General features: G+C 57.3%; 1 protein-coding gene across 1 annotated transcript; it reads right to left on the bottom strand.

Moving 5' to 3' along the window:
* Positions 1 to 709: 709 nt before the first annotated feature.
* LOC127587159 (serine/threonine-protein phosphatase 2A 65 kDa regulatory subunit A alpha isoform-like) lies at positions 710 to 21,352 on the bottom strand. Its single transcript, XM_052045353.1, has 10 exons — positions 21,237 to 21,352; positions 18,365 to 18,455; positions 16,980 to 17,080; positions 14,283 to 14,515; positions 13,220 to 13,367; positions 10,572 to 10,727; positions 3,716 to 3,830; positions 1,964 to 2,034; positions 1,181 to 1,315; positions 710 to 718 (listed from the first exon to the last, which is right to left on the bottom strand). Exons 1-10 carry the CDS (start codon positions 21,318 to 21,320, stop codon positions 710 to 712), a joined length of 1,143 nt encoding a protein of 380 aa, XP_051901313.1. The 5' UTR covers positions 21,321 to 21,352.
* Between the last annotated feature and the right edge of the window lie 910 nt (positions 21,353 to 22,262).

Genomic DNA, 22,262 nt, shown 5'->3' with positions numbered 1-22,262 from the left:
GAAATATGGCATGTCCCCGTTGACCCTCACCGATTTTTACAGATGCACCACAGAAAGCATCCTGTCCGGATGCACCCTGGCTTGGTACAGCAACTGCTCTGCCCGGGACCACAAGAAACTGCAGAGAGTTGTGGACACAGGTCAGCACAACACGGAAACCAGCCTCCCCTCCACGGACTCTGTCTACACCTCCCGCTGCTTCAGTTAAACAGCCGACATAATCAAAGACCCCACCCACCCCGGACATTCCCTCTTCTCCCCCCTCCAATCGGGCAGAAGATACAGGAGCCTGAAAGCACGTCACACCAGGCTCAAGGACAGCTTCTATCCTGCTGTTATAAGACTATTGAACGGTTCCCTAGTTTGATAAGATGGACTCTTAACCTTACGATCTACCTCGTTGTGACGTTGCACCTTATTGTCTGCCTGCACTGCACTCTCTCTGTAACCGTAACACTTTATTCTACATTCTGTATTGTTTTACCTTGTACTATCTCAATGCACTGTGTAATAAATTGATCTGTATGAACGTATGCAAGACAAGTTTTTCACTGTATCTCGGTACAAGTGACAATAATAAACCAACTCCAATTCCAAAGATAGTGTTACAGTTACAGAGAAAGTGCAGAGCAGGTTGACAAATAAGGTGCAAGGGTCATGGCAAGTTAGACAGAAAGATCAGGAGTTCTTTATCGTACAAGAGGTCTGTTCAGGAGTCCTATGACAGCAAGAGACCTCTGTCCCACAGTCCGAGCTCAGTGGTGCCTGCCAGCCTGTCTTCCCCATTGTTTGCTGCAGGGTTGGAGTGAGGTTCTGAGACCACCCAGTTGGGGGGGGGGGGGGGGGGGGGGGGGGGGGGGGGGGGGGGGGGGTGGGGGTAGTTGTGGGACCCTGTTCCACACACGGTCCGGCCAGAGTCTTCAAGGAGCAACAAACAATCTGCTGGAGGAACTCAGTGGGTCGAGCAGCATCCGATGCAGGAGTTCTGACCCGAAATGTCGCCAGTTCCTAACCACCCCCCCTCCCCAACAAACACAGACGCTGCTTGACCCACTGAGTTCCTCTGGCAGGTTGCGTGTTGCTCCTGGTTCCAGCATCTGCCGTCTCCTGAGTTGTCAAGGATATCGGCGGGTGTTCGGTAGGGGGTGCCTGGGACCCTCTGGCACCAACCCACACTCACCTCGTCCTTCAGCTGTGCCAGGAAGAGGGGCAGGAGGTGCTCCACGGTGCCGTCCTTCCCCAGGATGGGAGAGAGGCCCATGATGACGGAAGCGAGAGCCGATTTCACGTGCTCGTTGCCGTCCGAGACCAGCTCCTGCACGAGGACCAAAGGCAAATTCAGGAATGCAAATTCCCTGCGTGACGCAAGACTTCATGTCTGTGGCTGCACAGGGCAAGCAAAAGAGTGAAGCTTCCCCCACGCCATCCCGTCACACACTCCCGGGGTCAGACACAGAGTGAAGCTCCCTCCGCACCGTCCCGTCACACACTCCCGGGGTCAGACACAGAGTGAAGCTCCCTCCACACCGTCCCGTCACACACTCCCGGGTCAGCACAGGGTGAAGCTCCCTCTGCACCGTCCCGTCACACACTCCCAGGGTCAGACACAGAGTGAAGCTCCCTCTGCACCGTCCCGTCACACACTCCCAGGGTCAGACACAGAGTGAAGCTCCCTCTGCACCGTCCCGTCACACACTCCCGGGGTCAGACACAGAGTGAAGCTCCCTCTGCACCGTCCGGTCACACACTCCCGGGGTCAGACACATGGTGAAGCTCTCTCCGCACCGTCCCATCACACACTCCCGGGGTCAGACACAGGGTGAGGCTCCCTCTGCACCGTCCCATCACACACTCCCGGGGTCAGACACAAGAGTGAGGCTCCCTATACACCGTCCCATCACACACACACTCCAAGGATCGGGACAGCACAGGTTAGAAACAAGTGTAGCAGATGAAGGCTTACTTTGACACAGGGTAGGATCTGGCTCATGATCATCTGCTGCCGAACATCCTTGGGCAGGTTCTCGCAGAACTCTGTGAAGATATTGTGGATACAAGAGCTCACGGCATTGCTCACGAACAGTTCTATCCCATCATGTACTGGAGCAAACACTGAGGATGGACGGACGTGAACTTGCTTTTCATCTCTGAGGGAATGTACCAGGAAAAGCCATGGGTCTGTGGACCCGCACCGTGGGAGGGGCGGTGAGGACGGAGTGCCATGGAGGGGTGGGGGGGGGGGGCAGTGAGGAGGGAGCATTGAACTGCGGGAGGGACAGTGAGGAGGGAGCGCCGCACTGCGGAAGGGGTAGCCCAAAAAAGGCAGAGGAAAAACCGAGGGAACACTACACTACTGGAGAGGCAGCACTGAGGAAGCACTGCACTGTCAGATGGGGTTCCACCAAAGGACGGTGGTGTTTCACCAGGGGCCTTACTGAGGGAGCTCTGCAGTGTCAGAGGACCAAGTGCATTCTGTCAGAGTACATCATCATTACAACGCTGAACGTTCGAAGTGCCGTGTTTCTGAGGAGGTGTATCAACCTGACAACCCCTTTTACGAGACAAATTAACACACCAGTCATCTGACCTTGCTGCTTTAACAAAGCAAAGGTTATGGTTACATTCTGTGACACCTTTCGTGACTGCACGTTATTTAAATACTCTTTAAATAACATGCAGTCACGAAAGGAGCCACAGGAATGCAAATGTTTGCCTTTCCACCTATGGCAAGCTTAGAGTAGTCCTGGCATTAAGGATAAGGTCGAGGGGCCAAACAGCCTCCTCATGTTGCGATGAAAGCGAGCTGGGAGTTGCCACACAAGGGAAGGGGAAAAGTGGGTCAGTCAGGGAGTGGGGGGAGGAGGGGATGTGCTTAAGGAAGAGGTGGGTGGAGTTAGGGAGAAAGAGATGGTGGGCTGGATGGGGGCGAAGTGTATCGAAGGTCTTCACGCAGTGGGTACACGAGGCGCCCAGTGCCCAGGCACAACTGGGATTGGAGACTGACACACAGTCCTCGCCACCCACAGTACTTGCGGCAGAGCTAACACAAGGTCAGGACTTCAGATCCCGTGCCTGATTCACTCTTGTCCTCGGTGACTGTCTGCTGGGGGGGGGGGCGGCGCTGCCAGCATTCACAGAGCTCCGTCGAGCAGAGGGGAAGCAGTGCCGGTTCACAGCCTGGGAGCGGTCAGGCGGCAGCAGCCTGACGCACAGCAAGCGGCTTTCACCGTGAGCGTCAGAGGGGCAGCACTGAGGGAGCGCTGTGGGAGTGCAGCACGGCCACAGGAAGATTTAGGAAGCTGCAGTATTGGAGGGGCAGCATTGAGGGAGTGCAGCATGGTCACAGGAACATTTAGGAAGCTGGAAGGGCAGCACTGAGGGAGTGAGAAAGAAATACTAATGCAGAACCGTGCTGTTGGAGCGGCAGTACTGAGGGACTGTTGCAGTTGTGAACGAGTGTACCGAGGGAGTGCAGCAGAGTCGCAGGAGGGCGAAGGCAGATCCACGGATTGAGGGGCGGCCCTGAGGGAGTGCCGCCCTCTCAGAAATGCCCTCCCTCAGACCAGATATCAAACCGAGGCCTCACCCAAAGGGGTGGGGGCGCGGCTGGTTGCGGGATCGCACTGTGCTCTCCGGTGACCACGCTTCGGTAGGGGGCTCTGGGAGCAGGGAGGGGATGAGGCCGTGCGCGGGCACCTCCTGCTCGGACCCTGACCTTTGACCTTCTGGGCGGCAGCCGTCCGGACCTCCGCTTCGTCGTCCTTCATGAGGTTCTGGAAGACCGGAAGCAGGTCTGTTTTGGTGATCTCGGGGCCGACCGCTCTCTGCAGCTGTCCGACACAACGCATCGGGGGTGGGGGCGGGGGGGGGGGGGGGGGAAGAGGTGGAAGTAAAAGGTGGGTGGAGGGGTGGGAGGGAGTAGCCCAGGGCAGGAGGCAGGGAGAGAGGGAGTGGAGGGGTTATCAGGGAGGGATGGATCAGGATGCAGTGAAGAACATGCATGGGAATTGGATGGGGGGGGGGGAGAGAGGGTGGAGGGAGGGGTAGAGAGGTTGGAAAGGATCGTGCAGGGCAGACAGGCAAGAATAAAGCTCTTAAACGTCAGAGTAAGCATCACTTATCAGCAGAGATTCGAGGATTACACTGCAAAGGACAGGTCCACGTCCCACGTCAGACCCCATCAGAAGTGACCACTAACACGGCGGGAGACAGGGGTAGAGGAGCAGTCACCAGCTGACACAGGCTTTGGGGTACCCAGGGAGGGGCGAGGCTGGAGAGAAGGCGAGGGGTGGGGGGAGAGGAGCAGAGAGCGTGGAGCGGGAGGGACGGAGGGAGATGGCAGCAGGGGACGGGGGGGAGAGAGAGTGTAACGGTGGGTGGATAGAGCGTGCGGGGAGTGGGGACAGAGAGAGGGGAGATAGGGAGAGAGGGAGGGACGGGGTGGGGAGAGGGGGAACAGGGAGGGAGAGCGCGGGGGACGGGAGGGAGAGAGCAGGGAGCAGGGAGGGAGAGGGGGAGGGGAGGGGGGAGGGAGGGGAGGGGGAGGGATGGGAGGGAGGGGAGGGGGGAGGGAGAGAGAGCGGGAGGACATAGAGCATACGTGGAGGACAGAAAGCGGCGGGGAGGGGGGGGAACAGAGAGAGAGGGAGCACCCTGTTAAGTCCGAAGGAAGAAGAACACATTGACGCAGACACCCACGAGCCACCATTGCAATCGTGTGTGCTGCAGCAACAAAGACCCAGCGTTTAGCACCTCAAATATGACAAAACACCTCAAAATGCTTTGGCTTCCTTTTAGACCAAGCTGCGATCCTGCAGAGAGATAGCAGGCTGCACAATCACAGGCTTGGTCTTTACACTGCGTCTTACAAGCTGAGGTTAGTTGGGTCTGTGCCAGCCAGCACGATGCAGAGATTGAATTGTGCGGCGCGCGGAGGGCTGCAGACACAGTGGTTCAGGAGAGGCTGCAGAGATCAGGTAGCAGGGTCCTGCCTTGGGGCGTGCACAGGTGTGACAGGAGAGCCAGACCTGTGGTGGTTAAGTACAACAGGGTGTCAGGTGTTGGATGAGCACAGGTCTGTGTCGGGTGGAAGTACTTGACGGGTCACGCAGAAGGAACGGGAGGATCTGCGCGCAAGTTTGGGAAGGTAATTCATGAAAGTAAAATGAGACCTGGAGACGCTGCAAATCCGAAATAAAAACAGAATACAGGTCACCCCCTCTCCACAGGGGTTGCGTTCCTCGGAAACAGGCGCATCACGATTTGTTTACCCACCCCCCCACACATAAATTCCGTGAGAGTGAATTTTATTCACTATCTCAAACTTTAGGGTAGTGATTTGTGAATTAAGGGCAAATTTCTGTAATGGAAGCCGGCTGTAACACTGCGTGGGGATGCAGAGGGGCAGCATTGCGGGGGAGGTGTCGCAGGGGGAACGAGCCGGGGTGGGGGAGACTGAGTCGGGGGAGAGGGAGAGAGAGAGAGTCGGGGGAGAGGGAGAGAGAGAGAGTCGGGGGAGAGGGAGAGAGAGAGAGTCGGGGGAGAGGGAGAGAGAGAGAGTCGGGGGAGAGGGAGAGAGAGAGAGTCGGGGGAGAGGGAGAGAGAGAGAGTCGGGGGAGAGGGAGAGAGAGAGAGTCGGGGGACGGAGAGAGAGAGAGTCGGGGGACGGAGAGAGAGAGTCGGGGGACGGAGAGAGAGAGTCGGGGGAGAGAGAGAGAGTCGGGGGAGAGAGAGAGAGTCGGGGGGAGAGAGAGAGAGTCGGGGGGGAGAGAGAGAGAGTCGGGGGGAGAGAGAGAGAGTCGGGGGAGAGAGAGAGAGTCGGGGGGAGAGAGAGAGAGTCGGGGGGGAGAGAGAGAGAGTCGGGGGAGAGAGAGAGAGTCGGGGGGAGAGAGAGAGAGTCGGGGGGAGAGAGAGAGAGTCGGGGGGGAGAGAGAGAGAGTCGGGGGGGGGAGAGAGAGAGAGTCGGGGGAGAGAGAGAGAGTCGGGGGAGAGAGAGAGAGTCGGGGGGGAGAGAGAGAGAGTCGGGGGGAGAGAGAGAGGGGGGGAGAGAGAGGTCGGGGGGGAGAGAGAGAGAGTCGGGGGGTAGAGAGAGAGAGTCGGGGGGAGAGAAGAGAAGAGTCGGGGGGGGAGGAGAGAGAGAGTCGGGGGGGAGAGAGAGAGAGTCGGGGGGGAGAGAGAGAGGTAGGGGGGAGAGGGAGAGAGAGAGAGTCGGGGGTGGAGAGAGAGAGCGTCGGGGGGGAGAGAGAGAGAGTCGGGGGGGAGAGAGAGAGAGTCGGGGGGGAGAGAGAGAGAGTCGGGGGGGAGAGAGAGAGAGTCGGGGGTGGAGAGAGAGAGAGTCGGGGGGAGAGAGAGAGAGTCGGGGGGGAGAGAGAGAGAGGTCGGGGGGAGAGGAGAGAGAGAGTCGGGGGGGAGAGAGAGAGAGTCGGGGGGAGAGAGAGAGAGTCGGGGGGGAGAGAGAGAGAGTCGGGGGGGAGAGAGAGAGAGTCGGGGGGAGGAGAGAGAGAGAGTCGGGGGGAGAGAGAGAGAGTCGGGGGGGAGAGAGAGAGAGTCGGGGGGGAGAGAGAGAGAGGTCGGGGGGGAGAGAGAGAGAGTCGGGGGGAGAGAGAGGAGAGTCGGGGGGGAAGAGAGAGAGAGTCGGGGGGAGAGAGAGAGAGTCGGGGGGGAGAGAGAGAGAGTCGGGGGGAGAGAGAGAGAGTCGGGGGGGAGAGAGAGAGAGTCGGGGGGGAGAGAGAGAGAGTCGGGGGGGAGAGAGAGAGAGTCGGGGGGGAGAGAGAGAGAGTCGGGGGGGAGAGAGAGAGAGTCGGGGGGGAGAGAGAGAGAGTCGGGGGGGAGAGACAGAGAGTCGGGGGGAGAGAGAGAGAGTCGGGGGGGAGAGAGAGAGAGGCGGGGGGGAGAGAGAGGAGGAGTCGGGGGGAGAGAGAGAGAGTCGGGGGGGAGAGAGAGAGAGTCGGGGGGAGAGAGAGAGAGTCGGGGGGGAGAGAGAGAGAGTCGGGGGGGAGAGAGAGAGAGTCGGGGGGGAGAGAGAGAGAGTCGGGGGGGAGAGAGAGAGAGTCGGGGGGGAGAGAGAGAGAGTCGGGGGGGAGAGAGAGAGAGTCGGGGGGAGAGAGAGAGGGGGGGAGAGAGAGAGAGTCGGGGGGGAGAGAGAGAGAGTCGGGGGGGAGAGAGAGAGAGTCGGGGGGGAGAGAGAGAGAGTCGGGGGGGAGAGAGAGAGAGGTCGGGGGGGGGGAGAGAGAGTCGGGGGGGAGAGAGAGAGAGTCGGGGGGGAGAGAGAGAGAGTCGGGGGGGAGAGAGAGAGAGTCGGGGGGGAGAGAGAGAGAGTCGGGGGGGAGAGAGAGAGAGTCGGGGGGGAGAGAGAGAGAGTCGGGGGGGAGAGAGAGAGAGTCGGGGGGGAGAGAGAGAGAGTCGGGGGGGGAGAGAGAGAGAGTCGGGGGGGAGAGAGAGAGAGTCGGGGGGGAGAGAGAGAGAGTCGGGGGGGGAGAGAGAGAGTCGGGGGGGAGAGAGAGAGAGTCGGGGGGGAGAGAGAGAGAGTCGGGGGGGAGAGAGAGAGAGTCGGGGGGGAGAGAGAGAGAGTCGGGGGGGAGAGAGAGAGAGTCGGGGGGGAGAGAGAGAGAGTCGGGGGGGAGAGAGAGAGAGTCGGGGGGGAGAGAGAGAGAGTCGGGGGGGAGAGAGAGAGAGTCGGGGGGGAGAGAGAGAGAGTCGGGGGGGAGAGAGAGAGAGTCGGGGGGGGAGAGAGAGAGAGTCGGGGGGGGAGAGAGAGAGAGTCGGGGGGGAGAGAGAGAGAGTCGGGGGGGGAGAGAGAGAGTCGGGGGGGAGAGAGAGAGAGTCGGGGGGGAGAGAGAGAGAGTCGGGGGGGGGGAGAGAGAGAGTCGGGGGGGAGAGAGAGAGAGTCGGGGGGAGAGAGAGAGAGTCGGGGGGAGAGAGGAGAGTCGGGGGGGAGAGAGAGAGAGTCGGGGGGAGGGAGGAGAGAGAGAGGGGGGGAGAGAGAGAGAGTCGGGGGGGAGAGAGAGAGTCGGGGGGGAGAGAGAGAGTCGGGGGGGAGAGAGAGAGAGTCGGGGGGGAGAGAGAGAGAGTCGGGGGGGAGAGAGAGAGAGTCGGGGGGGAGAGAGAGAGAGTCGGGGGGGAGAGAGAGAGAGTGGGGGGGGAGAGAGAGAGTCGGGGGGGAGAGAGAGAGAGTCGGGGGGGAGAGAGAGAGAGAGTCGGGGGGGGAGAGAGAGAGTCGGGGGGGGGAGAGAGAGAGTCGGGGGGGAGAGAGAGAGAGTCGGGGGGAGAGAGAGAGAGTCGGGGGGGAGAGAGAGAGAGTCGGGGGGGGAGAGAGAGAGAGTCGGGGGGGAGAGAGAGAGAGTCGGGGGGGAGAGAGAGAGAGTCGGGGGGAGAGAGAGAGAGTCGGGGGGGAGAGAGAGAGAGTCGGGGGGAGAGAGAGAGAGTCGGGGGGGAGAGAGAGAGAGTCGGGGGGGGAGAGAAAGAGAGTCGGGGGGGGGAGAAAGAGAGTCGGGGGGGAGAGAAAGAGAGTCGGGGGGGAGAGAAAGAGAGTCGGGGGGGAGAGAAAGAGAGTCGGGGGGGAGAGAAGAGAGTCGGGGGGGAGAGAAAGAGAGTCGGGGGGGAGAGAAAGAGAGTCGGGGGGGAGAGAAAGAGAGTCGGGGGGGGAGAAAGAGAGTCGGGGGGGAGAGAGAGAGAGTCGGGGGGAGAGAGAGAGAGTCGGGGGGAGAGAGAGAGAGTCGGGGGGGAGAGAGAGAGAGTCGGGGGGGAGAGAGAGAGAGTCGGGGGGGAGAGAGAGAGAGAGTCGGGGGGAGAGAGAGAGAGTCGGGGGGGAGAGAGAGAGAGTCGGGGGGGAGAGAGAGAGAGTCGGGGGACGGAGAGAGAGAGAGTCGGGGGACGGAGAGAGAGAGTCGGGGGGGAAGAGAAAGAGAGTCGGGGGGGAGAGAAAGAGAGTCGGGGGGGAGAGAAAGAGAGTCGGGGGGGGAGAGAGAGAGTCGGGGGGGAGGAGAGAGAGTCGGGGGGGAGAGAGTGTTAGGGGTGAGTAGGGGGTTGCCTGAATGCTGCAGAGCCTAAGCAGGTCAGGCAGCAGCCGTGGAGAGAGAAACGGTTAACGTTTCAGGTCTGAGACCCTTCCGCAGATCTGAAACACCAACTCTGGTTCTCCTCTTGCAGACTCTGCCCCACCTTCCGAGTCTTTGCATATCTTCTGCTTTCTTGCCCCATGACTCAGCGTTTCGTGTAATGAAGGTTCACCCTTATGGAATTCACAAACCACCACCACAATATCCGAGATGCAGAATGAAAATTTGCTATCACGGAATTTATGTGAATAATGAACAGAAAATGTGAACTTTTTTCAACTCACGTTTCCTGACATAGATGACGCGGCTTCGCATTGCAGGAAAATTGCGATACCGACCATTTTCTAGAAACGTAATTCCTGTATTAACAAAGCCTGTCCTACCAAGAGCTTGTGAACAGTTGGGTCAGGGTGTTTTGTTTATAGTGAACAAGTACCACAGCTTACACGAGGAGACAGGGGCACCATGAGGTCAGATAATTGTGAGGTGCTCTGAATCTGGGCAAAACACACAACACCAAGGACCGGGACTTTCAATAGTTGTCCTGAAAGCTCAGGCTGGGTCGCTTCCTCTTCTGCCCGTCGATTAAGTCTGTTCTGAATGCACCACCCAAGTCTTGGTGTTAGCCAGAGAAGGAAAAGGTTTGTAACCAAGAGATGTGTTAAAACCAACCACAGCTTTCTTTCTCAAGATATCTTTGACAAAGCCAAATGTCTCCGGGGCGTCGGAGGAGTGATTACGAAACAAAAACTGTCACTGGGTTCCATCAGACTTGTGAGAGGTGACCCAAAGCTCAGTGTCTGGAGGGAGAGTGGGGTGCTTGGGGAGATGCGGCGAGAGAGCCGGGGAGACACAGGAAGAGAGTTTTGGAGCTCAAGCAGCTGCCGATGGCAGAATGACGGGAATCGGGAGGCTGGAAGTAGAAACGGTTACTGAGACGGCCATAGATGGGTTGGAAAACGGTGGGCAGGAATCTTAAAATGGAGTCGCTGCTAAAAGCAGGCGGGAGTGCTTCCTGCTCCTGACCCAGAGACAAGAATACCATGACCCGCTGCCGCACAAGGACTACCCCAGGGGTGGTGTGGGAGGTAGTGCCGCTGCTGCCGCACAGCTCCTGCGCCCTGGGTTTGATCCCGACCTCCAGCGCTGCTCTGCGCGTGTGCACACAGCACGCGTGGTTTGCATCTTCTCCCTGTGACTGCGTGGGTTTCCCCGTGTGCTGCAGCTCCCCCCCACCCCCACCCCACAGGCTGCCCAGCTGATGGATTAATTGGCTGCTGTAAATTGCACCCCCCCAGTGCAAGTGGGTGCCAGGAGAATGAGGTGGCGTTGACAGTCACAGGAAGGAGGAGGTCATGGGGAAACAAGTGGGGGAGCGGTACTCGATGGGGTGCATGGCCTCCCAGCAGAAAATCAGAGACCCACAATTGAAGATGCAACCTGTTGAGTGGGGTTTGTCCACCATCCCCCCCCCACCCCCCCACAGGCGAGCCAGAGCTCCCTCCGCCAGCCTACCTCGGTGAACTTGTCCGCCACCATGTAGCGCACGCGCCACGACTTGTCCTCCATGGCCTGGCGCAGGGTGGGCATCACCATCTTCTCCACCTCATCGCGCTTCAGGAGCTGCGCGATGCTGACGCACGCCTCCACCGCCAGCAGCCGCACCGAGTCCTGTGGGAACGACAGCAGCCCCGGGTCAGCGAGGAGCCCCCGGGTCCGCGGGAAGAGCCCACCCCCTCGTCTCGTCGACGTCAGTTTTCTGCTCCATCGCAACCATTCAAATCCATGTCTGCTGTTCCCCGCCCAAGTTCCATGTTCCTACTTCTCTGGATTTATTGGCACCTGTCTAATTGTTCACTGATTGAAAGATTAGAATTCACCCTTCAATTTAGAGTCAATTTAAGAACCTAAGAAAAGCAGAGAGTAGTGAACTCAGCCCAATACATCACGGGCACGTTCCTCCCCACCATCAGAAGTATCTACATCAGACCTGGTTTGCATCACGGTCTGGGATGGTGATTCGAATGCACAGGAACGTTAGAAGCTACAGAGCGTGGTGAACTCAGCCCAATACATCACGGGCACACCCCTCCCCACCATCGGGAGTATCTGCAGGAGGCGCTGCCTCAAGAAGGCAACGTCCGTCATCAAAGATCCCCACCATCCGGGCCGTGCCGTCTTCTCGCAGCTCCCATCGGGCAGGAGGTACAGAAGCCTGAAGTCCCCACACCACCAGGTTCAGGGACAGCGGTATCCCTTCAACCATTCGGTTCTTGAACTGACCGGCACAACCCTGATCACTGCCTCAGTACAGCAGCACTGGGACCACTTTGATCACTTTGCACTAAAATGGACTTTGTTTTGTTTTGTCCTGATTGTGCTCCTTCTTGTAAAAATTGTGTGTAATTTATATTTAATTTGTTTCTCCTGTGAATGCTACTTACCTGATACTCTGTGCCTGTGATGCTGCTGCAAGGAAGTTTTTCATTGCACCCGTGCACACACGGACTTGTGCATCTGACAATAAAGTCGACTTTTCTTTCCATCAGCAGGGAAAGAGGCCCTTCGGCCCAACCAGTCCGTGCTGACCATGGAGCACCCATTTACACTAATTCTACACAGATGCTCCCCACATTTCTATCAATCCCCCCCCCCGTTCTACCCCTCACCCACACACTAGGGGGCTGATTAACCCACTGGCCTTGCACATCGTTGGGAGCACCCGGGGGGGGGTAAAGGCACGCGGTCACAGGGAGAACGTGCAAACTCCACACAGACACAGCGCCGGAGATCGGGAACCCAGATCAGTGGAGCTGGGAGGTAGCGGCTGTACCCACTGCACCACTGGGCTGTCATAGGCAGACATACCCAGGGTATAAGTGTTATGAGAATTAGCCCTTTGCAGCAGCAGCAAAGTACGTTGCAAGATGGCAACAAAAGATAAATTAGCATAACCTTGTTAACATGAATTTAAATTAACATAAATTAAATATAACTTACAAGTGTACAAAATAAGCAATGACATCAGTGCAATATCGAGAGAGAAAGAAGTCCGAGTGTTAATGGTAGGACTCTCGGCAGTGTGGAGGATCAGAGGGATCTTGGGGTCCGAGTCCATAGGACACTCAAAGCAGCTGCACAGGTTGACTCTGTGGTTAAGAAGGCATATGGTGTATTGTCCTGCATCAATCGTGGAATTGAATTTAGGAGCCGAGAGGTAATGTTGCAGCTATATAGGTCCCTGGTCAGACCCCACTTGGAGTACTGTGCTCAGTTCTGGTCGCCTGTCTACAGGAAGGATGTGGAAGCCATAGAAAGGGTGCACAGGAGATTTACAAGGATGTTGCCTGGATTGGGGAGCATGCCTTATGAAAGCAGGTTGAGTGAACTTGGCCTTTTCTCCTTGGAGCGACGGAGGATGAGGGGGGACCTGATAGAGGTGTAGAAGATGATGAGAGGCATTGATCGTGTAGATATTCAGAGGCTTTTTCCCAGGGGTGAAATGGTTGCCACAAGAGGATACAGGTTTAAGGTGCTGGGGAGTAGGTACAGAGGAGATGTCAGGGGTAAGTTTTTTACTCAGAGAGTGGTGAATGTGTGGAATGGGCTGCCGGCAACAGTGGTGGAGGCGGATACGATAGGGTCTTTTAAGAGACTGTTGGATAGGTACATGGAGCTGAGAAAAATAGAGGGCTATGGGTAAGCCTAGTAATTTCTAAGGTAGGGACATGTTCGGCACAGCTTTGTGGGATGTAGGGCCTGAAGTGTGCTGTAGGTTTTCTATGTTCTCTGTTCTAGTGTTAGGGCTTTTCAGGTAGGTTCAAGAATCTGACAGCAGTGGGGAAGAAGCTGTTGTTGAACCATGAGGTGTGGGGTCTTCAGGCTGCTGTACCTCCTGCCTGATGGCAGCATCGAGAAGAGGACATGGCCCGGTTTGGGGAAGGTGTCCCTGACGATGGATGTCGCCTTCCCCAGATGTCCTCACCCGGTGGGGAGAGCTGGACCCGTGATGGAACTGGCCAAGTCTCATCATGCTCTGTAGCCTCTTGCTGTTCTTACCCATCCTGGTTCTAGAGGGGGCTCCGGTGCCGAGCACCATACTGACACTGGACGTCGCGGACATGGGTCAGCCAAAGGGATTGAGAAATAACATGAGGTGGTACCTGCTCGTCCGTGGCTAGGTTGGTGAACATGGGCATGATCTCAGACTTGATGTTCTCCAACTCCAGGACTTTTGCAAACTCGCCCAGTTTGGAAGCAGCCGCGCGCCTGACCATGGGAGTGTCATCTGTGCAGAGATGCTTGAAGTTTCTGTGGGTGGGAGGATGGAAGGGGAAACGGGGGCAGAGGTAGGGCAGGAACAAACATTTCAGGACAGAAAGGTTAAAGGGGGAGAAAGAGGAAATAAGAAATGTTGTAAATACATAGCAAACAGTTAACCCCAGAAACAAGCCATTCAGCCCGTCTGGTCAATGCCAGAGTTTCTAGCCCACACCATCCTCCGAACTCTCCAGCAGAGGTTCCCCACACCCACCTTGGCTCAACCACTCACTGTGGGAGCCCATTCCATATTCTCTCCGCTGTCTGGGTAAAGAAGCTCCTCATGCAACCACGATCGGATTCACCAACGACTCTCCTGAATCGTTGGATCCAAGCTCTGGTCTCACCCACAAATGGAAATATTTCCTCCATCAAACCATTTCAGAGATCTTTATCCAGTCACTGCAACCCCCCACCCCCAACCTTCTCCCGCCTGTTTAAGCTCCCGAGTAAATCTTGTAACTAGCAAATCTTTCTGCACTCAGTCTATTGTTTTTTTAGAACATTTTCTCAAAAATAATTGTTCCCAGTGCTCCAGCATGTTCAAGAGATATGGAGGCCAAAACTGTGCATGGTGCTCACAGTGTGGTCTGACCCAGGGATACGGAGACCGGAACTGTGCACGGTGCTCCCGGTGTGGTCTGACCCAGGGATACGGAGACTGGAACTGTGCACGGTTTGGAACTCGGGAAGGGAAAACTTCCCTCTGCTGTGGCGCCTGTGGGGGAGCTTGTTCAAAGGCACGTTAGTTTGAGCGCTCTCTCTGCTCACTGTAAGTTTCTGACCAGTTGGTCTGGATCCTCGTGCCTGGACAACTCCATCAGCATTTACCCAGGGTCACAACCCTGCAGCAACACACCCTCTGGGACCATCGGTCCTGCACCCCAGGGGTCCGACAATACTCACTGCCGGAGGTCGGCCTTGACCGTGTTGGAGACCCGCGGGTAACACACACTGAAGAGCCCGCAGGCTGAGGTCCGGGAGGTGAACCAGTCGCCACTGGCGAGGCGCTTGACCAGAGGCACGAAGTGGCGCTCCAGGTCCGAGGGAGAGTGCTCCTTCGAGATGGCGCGCAGCGATTCTACTGCCTTCTCCCGCACCACCGTCTCTTCCACTGTGGCCAGGCTCTCCAGCGGGGGCTGAGGAGGGGGGAGGGGGAGAGAGGGAGAGAGAGGGGGGGGGGAAGAGACGTCACGAATGGGCAGGCATCCCTTCTGCCTGCATATGGTCCATATCCCTCCATTCCCTGCACGTCCATGTACCTGTCTGCCTCCACCCCCACCCCTGGCAGCACATTCTAGGCTCTCTGCGTAATAAATACTTGCCCCCGCACATCTGTGAACTTTCCCCCTCTCACCTTAAATGCACGGCCTCAAGTATTAGGCATCTTGATCCTGGGAGAAGATCCTGGCTGTCTACTCTATCTGTGCCCCTCATAATCTTATAAACCTCCATCAGGTCTCCACTCAGCCTCTGCCGCTCCAGAGAAAACAACCCAAGTTTGTCCAACCTCTCCTTATAGCTCACGCCCTCTAATCCAGGCAGCGTCCTGGTGAACCTCTCCCGCACCCTCTCCAAAGGCCCCACACCCTTCCTGTAACAGGGCGACCAGAATTGAATGCAATATTCCAGATGTGGACTGACCAGAGTTTTATACAGCTGCAACAGAACTTCCTGACTTGAACTAGATGCCTCGACTAATAAAGGCAAGCGTGCCGAACGCCTTCCTCACTGCCCTGTTGACCTGTGCGGCCACTTTCAGGGAGCTGTGGACTTGGACCCCAAGATCCCTCCGTACATCAAAGGAGTACGGAGTCCCAAAGGGACAACCTCTCATTCGGTGACCTTGCTGTCTAGTTCCAGGCTTCAATGCACAGGGAAAAACAGCCTCCTGACATCCACTCTTTCATCCCTCCTGGAACGTTATGGGATTCAACGAGACGATGCTGTCTAGGAGTCTCCTCCCCTACCCATCCGCCCCATCCACATCCGTTCATTGTTCCTGTACGTGCTTTCCAAGCCTGGCCCATGACCCCCATCACTGCTGTCACCTCAATCATTCCCTCACTTCGCATAATGACGTTGCTCTGAATTCCCTGCTGGAATTGCAAGCCACCAGCTTGCGGTGGCGAGGCCTCGCTCCGTGGAAACATTGCCGCATCTGCTCCATTGAGCCCCCAAGACCTCCACCAGGTTGCCCCCTCACCCTTCCCCTGAAAAGCAGGGGACAGACATTCAGCCCATTGTGCCTGCAGCACCTATATCATCATGGCCTCACCTCCAGTGTGTTCCCGGGAACCCTCGACGACTCTCATTCACCAAAACCTCTCCAAAAATTATGAGGGGCATAGATAGGGTGGACAAGCAATATCTTTTTCCCATTATTGAGCGATCCAGTGCCAGAGGGCGTGCATTTAGGTGACGGGGTAGGTTCAGAAGAGGTGTGAGGGGTATGTTTTCTACTCAGAGTGGTGGATGCCTGGAATGTGTTGCCTTATAGGGTGGTGGAGGCAAATTCACTGGGGGCTTTTAAGAGGGGTTTCGATGGGCACATGAATGAGAGGAAAATGGAGGGATGTGGGCATTCTGTAGGTAGGAGGGATTAGCTATGTCGGCACAACATTGTGGGCCGAAGGGCCTGTTCTGTTCTGTGCTGTACTGTTCCATGTCGACCTCCACAGCTCTCCTCCGAAGATTCATAATCTCAAACTATTCCCCCTCATCTCCATCTTAAAAGGACAGAGCCTTATTCCAAAACTATACCCTCATTGTGTCATATAGCCATGGATACAGGCCCTCCGGCCCAACCAGTCCCTGCTGACCACGGTGCCCACACAGCTAGTCCCAATTTCCTGCGTTCGGCCCATATCCCTCCAAGCCCCGTCCTTCCATGTACCCATCCAAGTGCTTCTCAAATGACACTGTTGTACCTGCCTCACCCACTTCCTCTGGCAGCTCGTTGCATATACTCACCACCCTCTGCGTGAAAAAGTTGCCCCTCACGTCCCTTTTAAATTTTTCCCCTCTCCCCCTGAATCTATGCCCCTAGTTTTGGACTCCCCTACCCTGGGGACAAGACTGTTAACGTCCACCTTATCTATGCTTCTCGTGGTTTTAAACACTTCTATAAGGTCACCCCTCATTCTCCTTAGTTCAAAGGAATAAAGACCCCAACTCAAGTTTTCAAATACAGAGGGTAACTCGGGAAGTTCAAGTGCAGGAGCAACACACAAAGCACTGGAGGAACTCAGTGGGTCAGGCAGCATCTGTGGAGGGAAACGGACAGTCGATGTTTTGCATCGAGACTCTCGTCCTGACCCGCTGAGTTCCACCAGCATCTTGTGTGTTGCTCCAGATCTGCAGTCTCTCGTGTCTCCAATTTAAGAGCAGAACGTGCTGACTTCTCATCGCGCAGATTTGATTGTTACAAAGATGTCAGCACAAAACAACGACCTCAGCCAACCCACAACCCAAGCACAACTGCTGAGACAGTGGGGATCCAGTGACAACCTCTCCCATCACCAGCAACTGCTCCCCAAGGGTATAGGAGCAGGGCTGAGTGCACTACAGCTCCTACAGGAAGAGGGGCTTAATGCCACGTACCAGCAGGCAGTGGACGTGCGCTGGGCCTCCCACCAGGGTGGTGAACGATCCCAGCTGCTCAGCCAGGGCAAGCAGCACCTCGTCTTCATCGTAGATGGTATCTGAAACACAGAAGAAGTTAGCTCTTGTTCATTCATTACTTGTAGTCCATTTGCTTCCAGAGGAAATGAAGTGAAAAGGGACCAAACTTGTACAAAAACCCGGTTAGAAAGCACACCGGGAGCACCGTGCACAGTTCCGGTCTCCGTATCCCTGGGTCAGACCACACTGGGAGCACCGTGCACAGTTCCGGTCTCCGTATCCCTGGGTCAGACCACACCGGCAGCACCGTGCACAGTTCCAGTCTCCGTTACCCTGGGTCAGACCACACCGGGAGCACCGTGCACAGTTCCAGTCTCCGTATCCCTGGGTCAGACCCACACCAGGAGTACCGTGCACAGTTCCAGTCTCCGTATCCCTGGGTCAGACCCACACCGGGAGCACCGTGCACAGTTCCGGTCTCCATATCCCTGGGTCAGACCCACACCAGGAGTACCGTGCACAGTTCCGGTCTCCATATCCCTGGGTCAGACCCACACCAGGAGTACCGTGCACAGTTCCGGTCTCCGTATCCCTGGGTCAGACCCACACCAGGAGCACCGTGCACAGTTCCAGTCTCCGTATCCCTGGGTCAGACCCACACCGGGAGCACAGTTCTTATCTCCCTATCACTGCAAGAATACAGAAACAATATGCAAGACTGTGACAGTATTCACTGGATTGAACCAGCAGTGTTACAAGGGTTTCAGCTACCATTCACCACCTTGTCAGCCAAGCCACAACAAACCCAGCCAACTACAGCCGTGAAGGTGACCCATCCAGAATGATTAAATAGGCTGGGGTTCCTTTCTCTCCAAGGGGTGATGGGTGACAGGGTGGAGAACTCAAGAATCATCAAACAGATGCACAAGGTAGATCCAGAGAAGTTGTTTTCACCTGTCGGGGAGACCAGATCTGGAGCCTTGGACATGTCTCCAATGAACTTACCTCGTCTGTACCTCTGTGTCTGTGACATTGCTGCAGGCAAGGTTTCCATTCCTCACCGTACGTGCACACGACAACAAACTTGACTTGACTTGATGGGGAAGCTCCTTATTCTGGGAGCGGCGAGCACCTGGAACTTGCTCCCTCAGGGAACCCATTCTCATTTATTCAACGCAATTTGTGTCTTTCACCCCAACTCTTGCTTGACCCTGTTGTGGAGAACGTCTGCCACTGGTGCTGGTGGCAGCCACATTATACTTAGCAGCTATCTGTCCGTGGCTCCCTGAAAACGTCACCAATGATGGGAACTGACTGGGCAAAAGGAGCCCCAGCGTGCACCCACTGCCTCCCCCGGCGCTCACCTGTTAAGAAGGGCAGCAGTTCATTGCGTGTTCTCTCCACGCCCAGAGCCAGTGCAATGGTGGACAGCTTCTTGATGCTATTGAGACGGAGCTGGAACAGAGGAGAACGTGATGGAACCAAACGTCCACTTTCTATGCTGCAACTGCTCTGTCTAATCCCACGCGCAGCGCTAGGTTCAATTGGATTCAGATTCAAGAGAAGTAGAGACAGTAAAGATAACAGAAATGCAGGAGACCTCTGGCCCATACAGTCTGTCGTACATACGATGAACATACGATAGTCAGCGCCCTGCATCAGGGCCAGTTGGAATGGAGTATCCTGCCCAGTCCCAGGCTCCGGCACTTGATCCCTGTCCCTGCAGCACCTGTCAACATCAATGGTGCTGAGGTCGAGAGGGTTGAGAGCTTCAAGTTCCTGGGAATGAACATCATCAACAGCCTGTCCTGGTCAAATCACGTAGATGTCACAGCCAAGAAAGCTCACCAGTGCCTCTACTTCCTCAGGAGGCTAAAGAAATTTGGTTTGTCCCCTTTGACTCTCTACCGATGCACCATAGGAAGCATCCTATCTGGATGCATCACGGCTTGGTACGGCAACTGCTCTGTCCAGGACCGCAAGAAACTGCAGAGAGTTGTGGGGACAGCCCAGCGCATCACTGACACCAGCCTCCCCTCCTTGGATTCTGTCTTTACCTTTCGCTGCCTTGGTGAAGCAGCCGGCATAATCAAAGACCCCACCCACCCGGGTCATTCTCTCTTCTCCCCTCTTCCATCAGGTAGAAGATACAGGAGCCTGAGGGCACGTACCACCAGGCTCAAGGACAACTTCTACCCCACTGTGATAAGACTATTGAACGGTTCCCTTATACGATGAGATGGACTCTGACCTCATGATCTACCTGGTTGTGACCTTGCACCTTATTGCACTGCACTTTCTCTGTAGCTGTGACACTTTACTCTGTACTGTTATTGTTTTTACCTGTACTACCTCAATGCACTCTGTACTAACCCAATGTAACTGCACTGTGTAATGAATTGACCTGTATGATCGGTGTGCAAGACAAGTTTTTCACTGTACCTCGGTACAACTGACAATAATAAACCAACACCAATACCAGGTCAGGGCGGTTACAGGGCACATCCCAGAGCTGCCCCACCATGGAGATGGTTCCTGCAGCTGACCTCAGCTCAGGCTGTGGTCCACACCCTCCCCTCCAGCTCCTCCCTGCCTCACCTTCCTCCTCGTCCCCTCAGATCCGCGTGGCCCTTCCCTCAGAGCATCTTCCTCCTCCCCCTCCCCTCAGATGCCACTCCACCACCTCCCCCCTCCACTCAGATCCTTCTCCTCCTCCTCCCTCCTTGGACCCTCTTCCTCCTTCTCGGATCCTCCTCCTCCCTCCCCCTCTCGTCCCCCTCAAACCCTCCTCTTCCTCCTCTCCTCCACCTCAGACCCTCCTATTCCTCCTCCTCTGCTCCACCTCAAACCCTCTTCCCCCTCAGACCATCCTCTTCCCTCACCTCCCCTCAGACCATCCTCCTCCACCTCCCCCGACCTCCTCCCCTCAGACCTCCCTCCTCCTCCCCCTCAGACCCTCCTCCGCCTCACCCCTTCCCCCTCCTCCTTCTCTTCCCCACTGAACCTCCTCCATCAACCCTCTTCTCCTTCCCCCTCCCTTCCCGTCCTTCCCCCCACAGACCCTCCCTCCCTCTCCTTCCCCTCAGAACCTCCCTCTGCCCCTCCTCTCCCCCAGACCCTCCCTACCCCTCCTCTCCCCTCAGACCTCCACCCCCTCCCTCAGACCCTCCCCCCTCAAAACCCCCTCCTCCCCCTCAGACCCTACCCCCTCAGTACCTCCCCTCCACCCCCTCAGACCCTTCCTCCCCCTCAGGCCCCCCCTTCTCTCCTCAGACCCTTCCCTTCCTCCCCTCCGACCCTAACCCCCTCCTCCCCCTCAGACCCTCCCCCCTCCCCCTCTCAGACCCTCCCCCTCCTCCAACCCTCTCCCCCTCCTCCTCCCTCCCAGACCGCCCTCCTCCTCCTCCCTCCCCTCAGACCCCCTCCTCCTTCCTCAGACCCTCCCCCTCCCTCTTCTTCCTCCCCTCCTCAGACCCCCCTCCTCCCCCTCAGACCCTCCCCTTCCCTCCTCCTCCTCCTCCCTTCCTCCCCCCTCCTCCCTCCCCCTCCCTTCCCCCCCCTCCTCCCTCCCCCTCCCTTCCCCCCTCCTCCCTCTCCTCCCTTCCCCCCTCCTCCTCCCTCCCCCTCCTCCCTCCTCCTCCCCCCAGACTCCATCTCCTCCTGCTCCATCCCTCCCCCTCCCTCCTCCCCTCCTCAGCTCCTCCCTCCCCACTCCCCTCACCACACCTCACCCTCCCTCCTCCTCCCTTTCCCCTCCCCTCAGACCTCCTCCATCCCCCACTCCCCTCACCCCCCTCAGCCTCCCTCCCCCCTGCCCCTCTCCTCCCCCCTCCCCTCCCTCCTCCCCCTGCCCCTCTCCCCCTCCCTCCCTCCCTCCCCCTCTCCCTCCCCCCCCTCTCTCCCTCCCCCCTCTTCCTCTCCCTCCCCCCTCCCCCTCACCCCCCTCACCCTCCCCCTCCCCCCTCACCCTCCCTCCTCCTCCCTTTCCCCTCCCCTCAGACCTCCTCCCTCCCCCACTCCCCTCACCCCCCTCCCCTCACCCCCCTCCCCCTCTCCCTCCTCCTCCTCTCCCTCTCCCTCCTCCTCCTCTCCCCCCCACCCACTCCCCCCTCCCCCTCCCTCCCCCACCCACTCCCCCTCCCTCCCCCACCCACTCCCCCTCCCTCACCTCCCCCCCTCACTCCCCCCTCACCCCCCCCTCACTCCCCCCTCACCCCCCCCTCACTCCCCCCTCACCTGCACGTCGTCATTCCTCAGCTCGTCGATCAGCACCGCGATCGGGTACAGAGAGTCGTCCCCGTCCCCCGACGTCGCCGCCATCTCCCCACCGCGCGCCTGCGCACGCCGCCGGCAGCCGGCACCCCCCGCGCCTGCGCACACCGCGGCGCCGGCAACCATCGCCGGCAGCCGGCAGCGATCGGGCGAGCACCGCATGCGCACTGCCTTCCTGCTCACTCACCATTGCTGGTTCTGGTCAAGCCCCAAGTTCTGGGGTTGGACAACTCTCTCCTGGACCTTAACCATTCGCCCCCCACCCCCCGGATCCTGCTTTCTGCAACATTGGCTGGGGACTACAAAATAATCCATTATAACCTGGAGAAGGTTACAGTTAGACGTTAAAGGGCAAACTAGTGGCAGATGCAGTTTAGTAGTATGGGAGGATGAGATCTCAGGTGCTTTTGGTCCAAGAAAGACCAAAAAAAAATTAGTGTGTTTTCTAAATGGCCAGGACCACGGAATTACTATCAATGCAAGGAGTTGGATTAAAATACCACAGAAAACCGGTGTAAAGTAATAATTTAAACAGTTTCCGCAGTGTCAGCCATTATCTTGGAGAGCCAGTCGGCAGCATTCCCTTACGGACATCTCGCAGTGCTGGGAGACCAACAAGTTTCGGGCAGACCAAAGGGCGTCTTTCACCGAGTTGATGACCTTCCAGCAGCCGTTGATGCCCGTCTCTGTGTGTGTCCCCGGGAACAGCCCGTAGATCAGAGAATCCTCTGTTATGCAGCTGCTGGGGATGAACCATGACGAGAACCCTTGCACATCTTTCGCCACACCCTCCTCACAAACCCAGAGCCCGCAAAGATGTGGGCGACCGTCTCGTCCCCAGCGCAGTCCTCCCGGGGGCAGCGCTCGCCGGGACTGATGTTTCAACCATGCAGGAAGGATCTGACTGGGAGGGCCCTTCTCACTGCCAGTCAAGAAAGGTCAAAACACACTGTTTTTGAATGAGCCCCCCCCCCCCCCCACCGACGTTAC

Source organism: Pristis pectinata, chromosome 39 (genome assembly GCF_009764475.1).
Source record: "Pristis pectinata isolate sPriPec2 chromosome 39, sPriPec2.1.pri, whole genome shotgun sequence".
Taxonomy (NCBI): Eukaryota; Metazoa; Chordata; class Chondrichthyes; order Rhinopristiformes; family Pristidae; genus Pristis; species Pristis pectinata.
The sequence above is the reverse complement of the archived record's forward strand: the minus strand, read 5'-3'. Positions and strand labels throughout refer to the sequence as shown.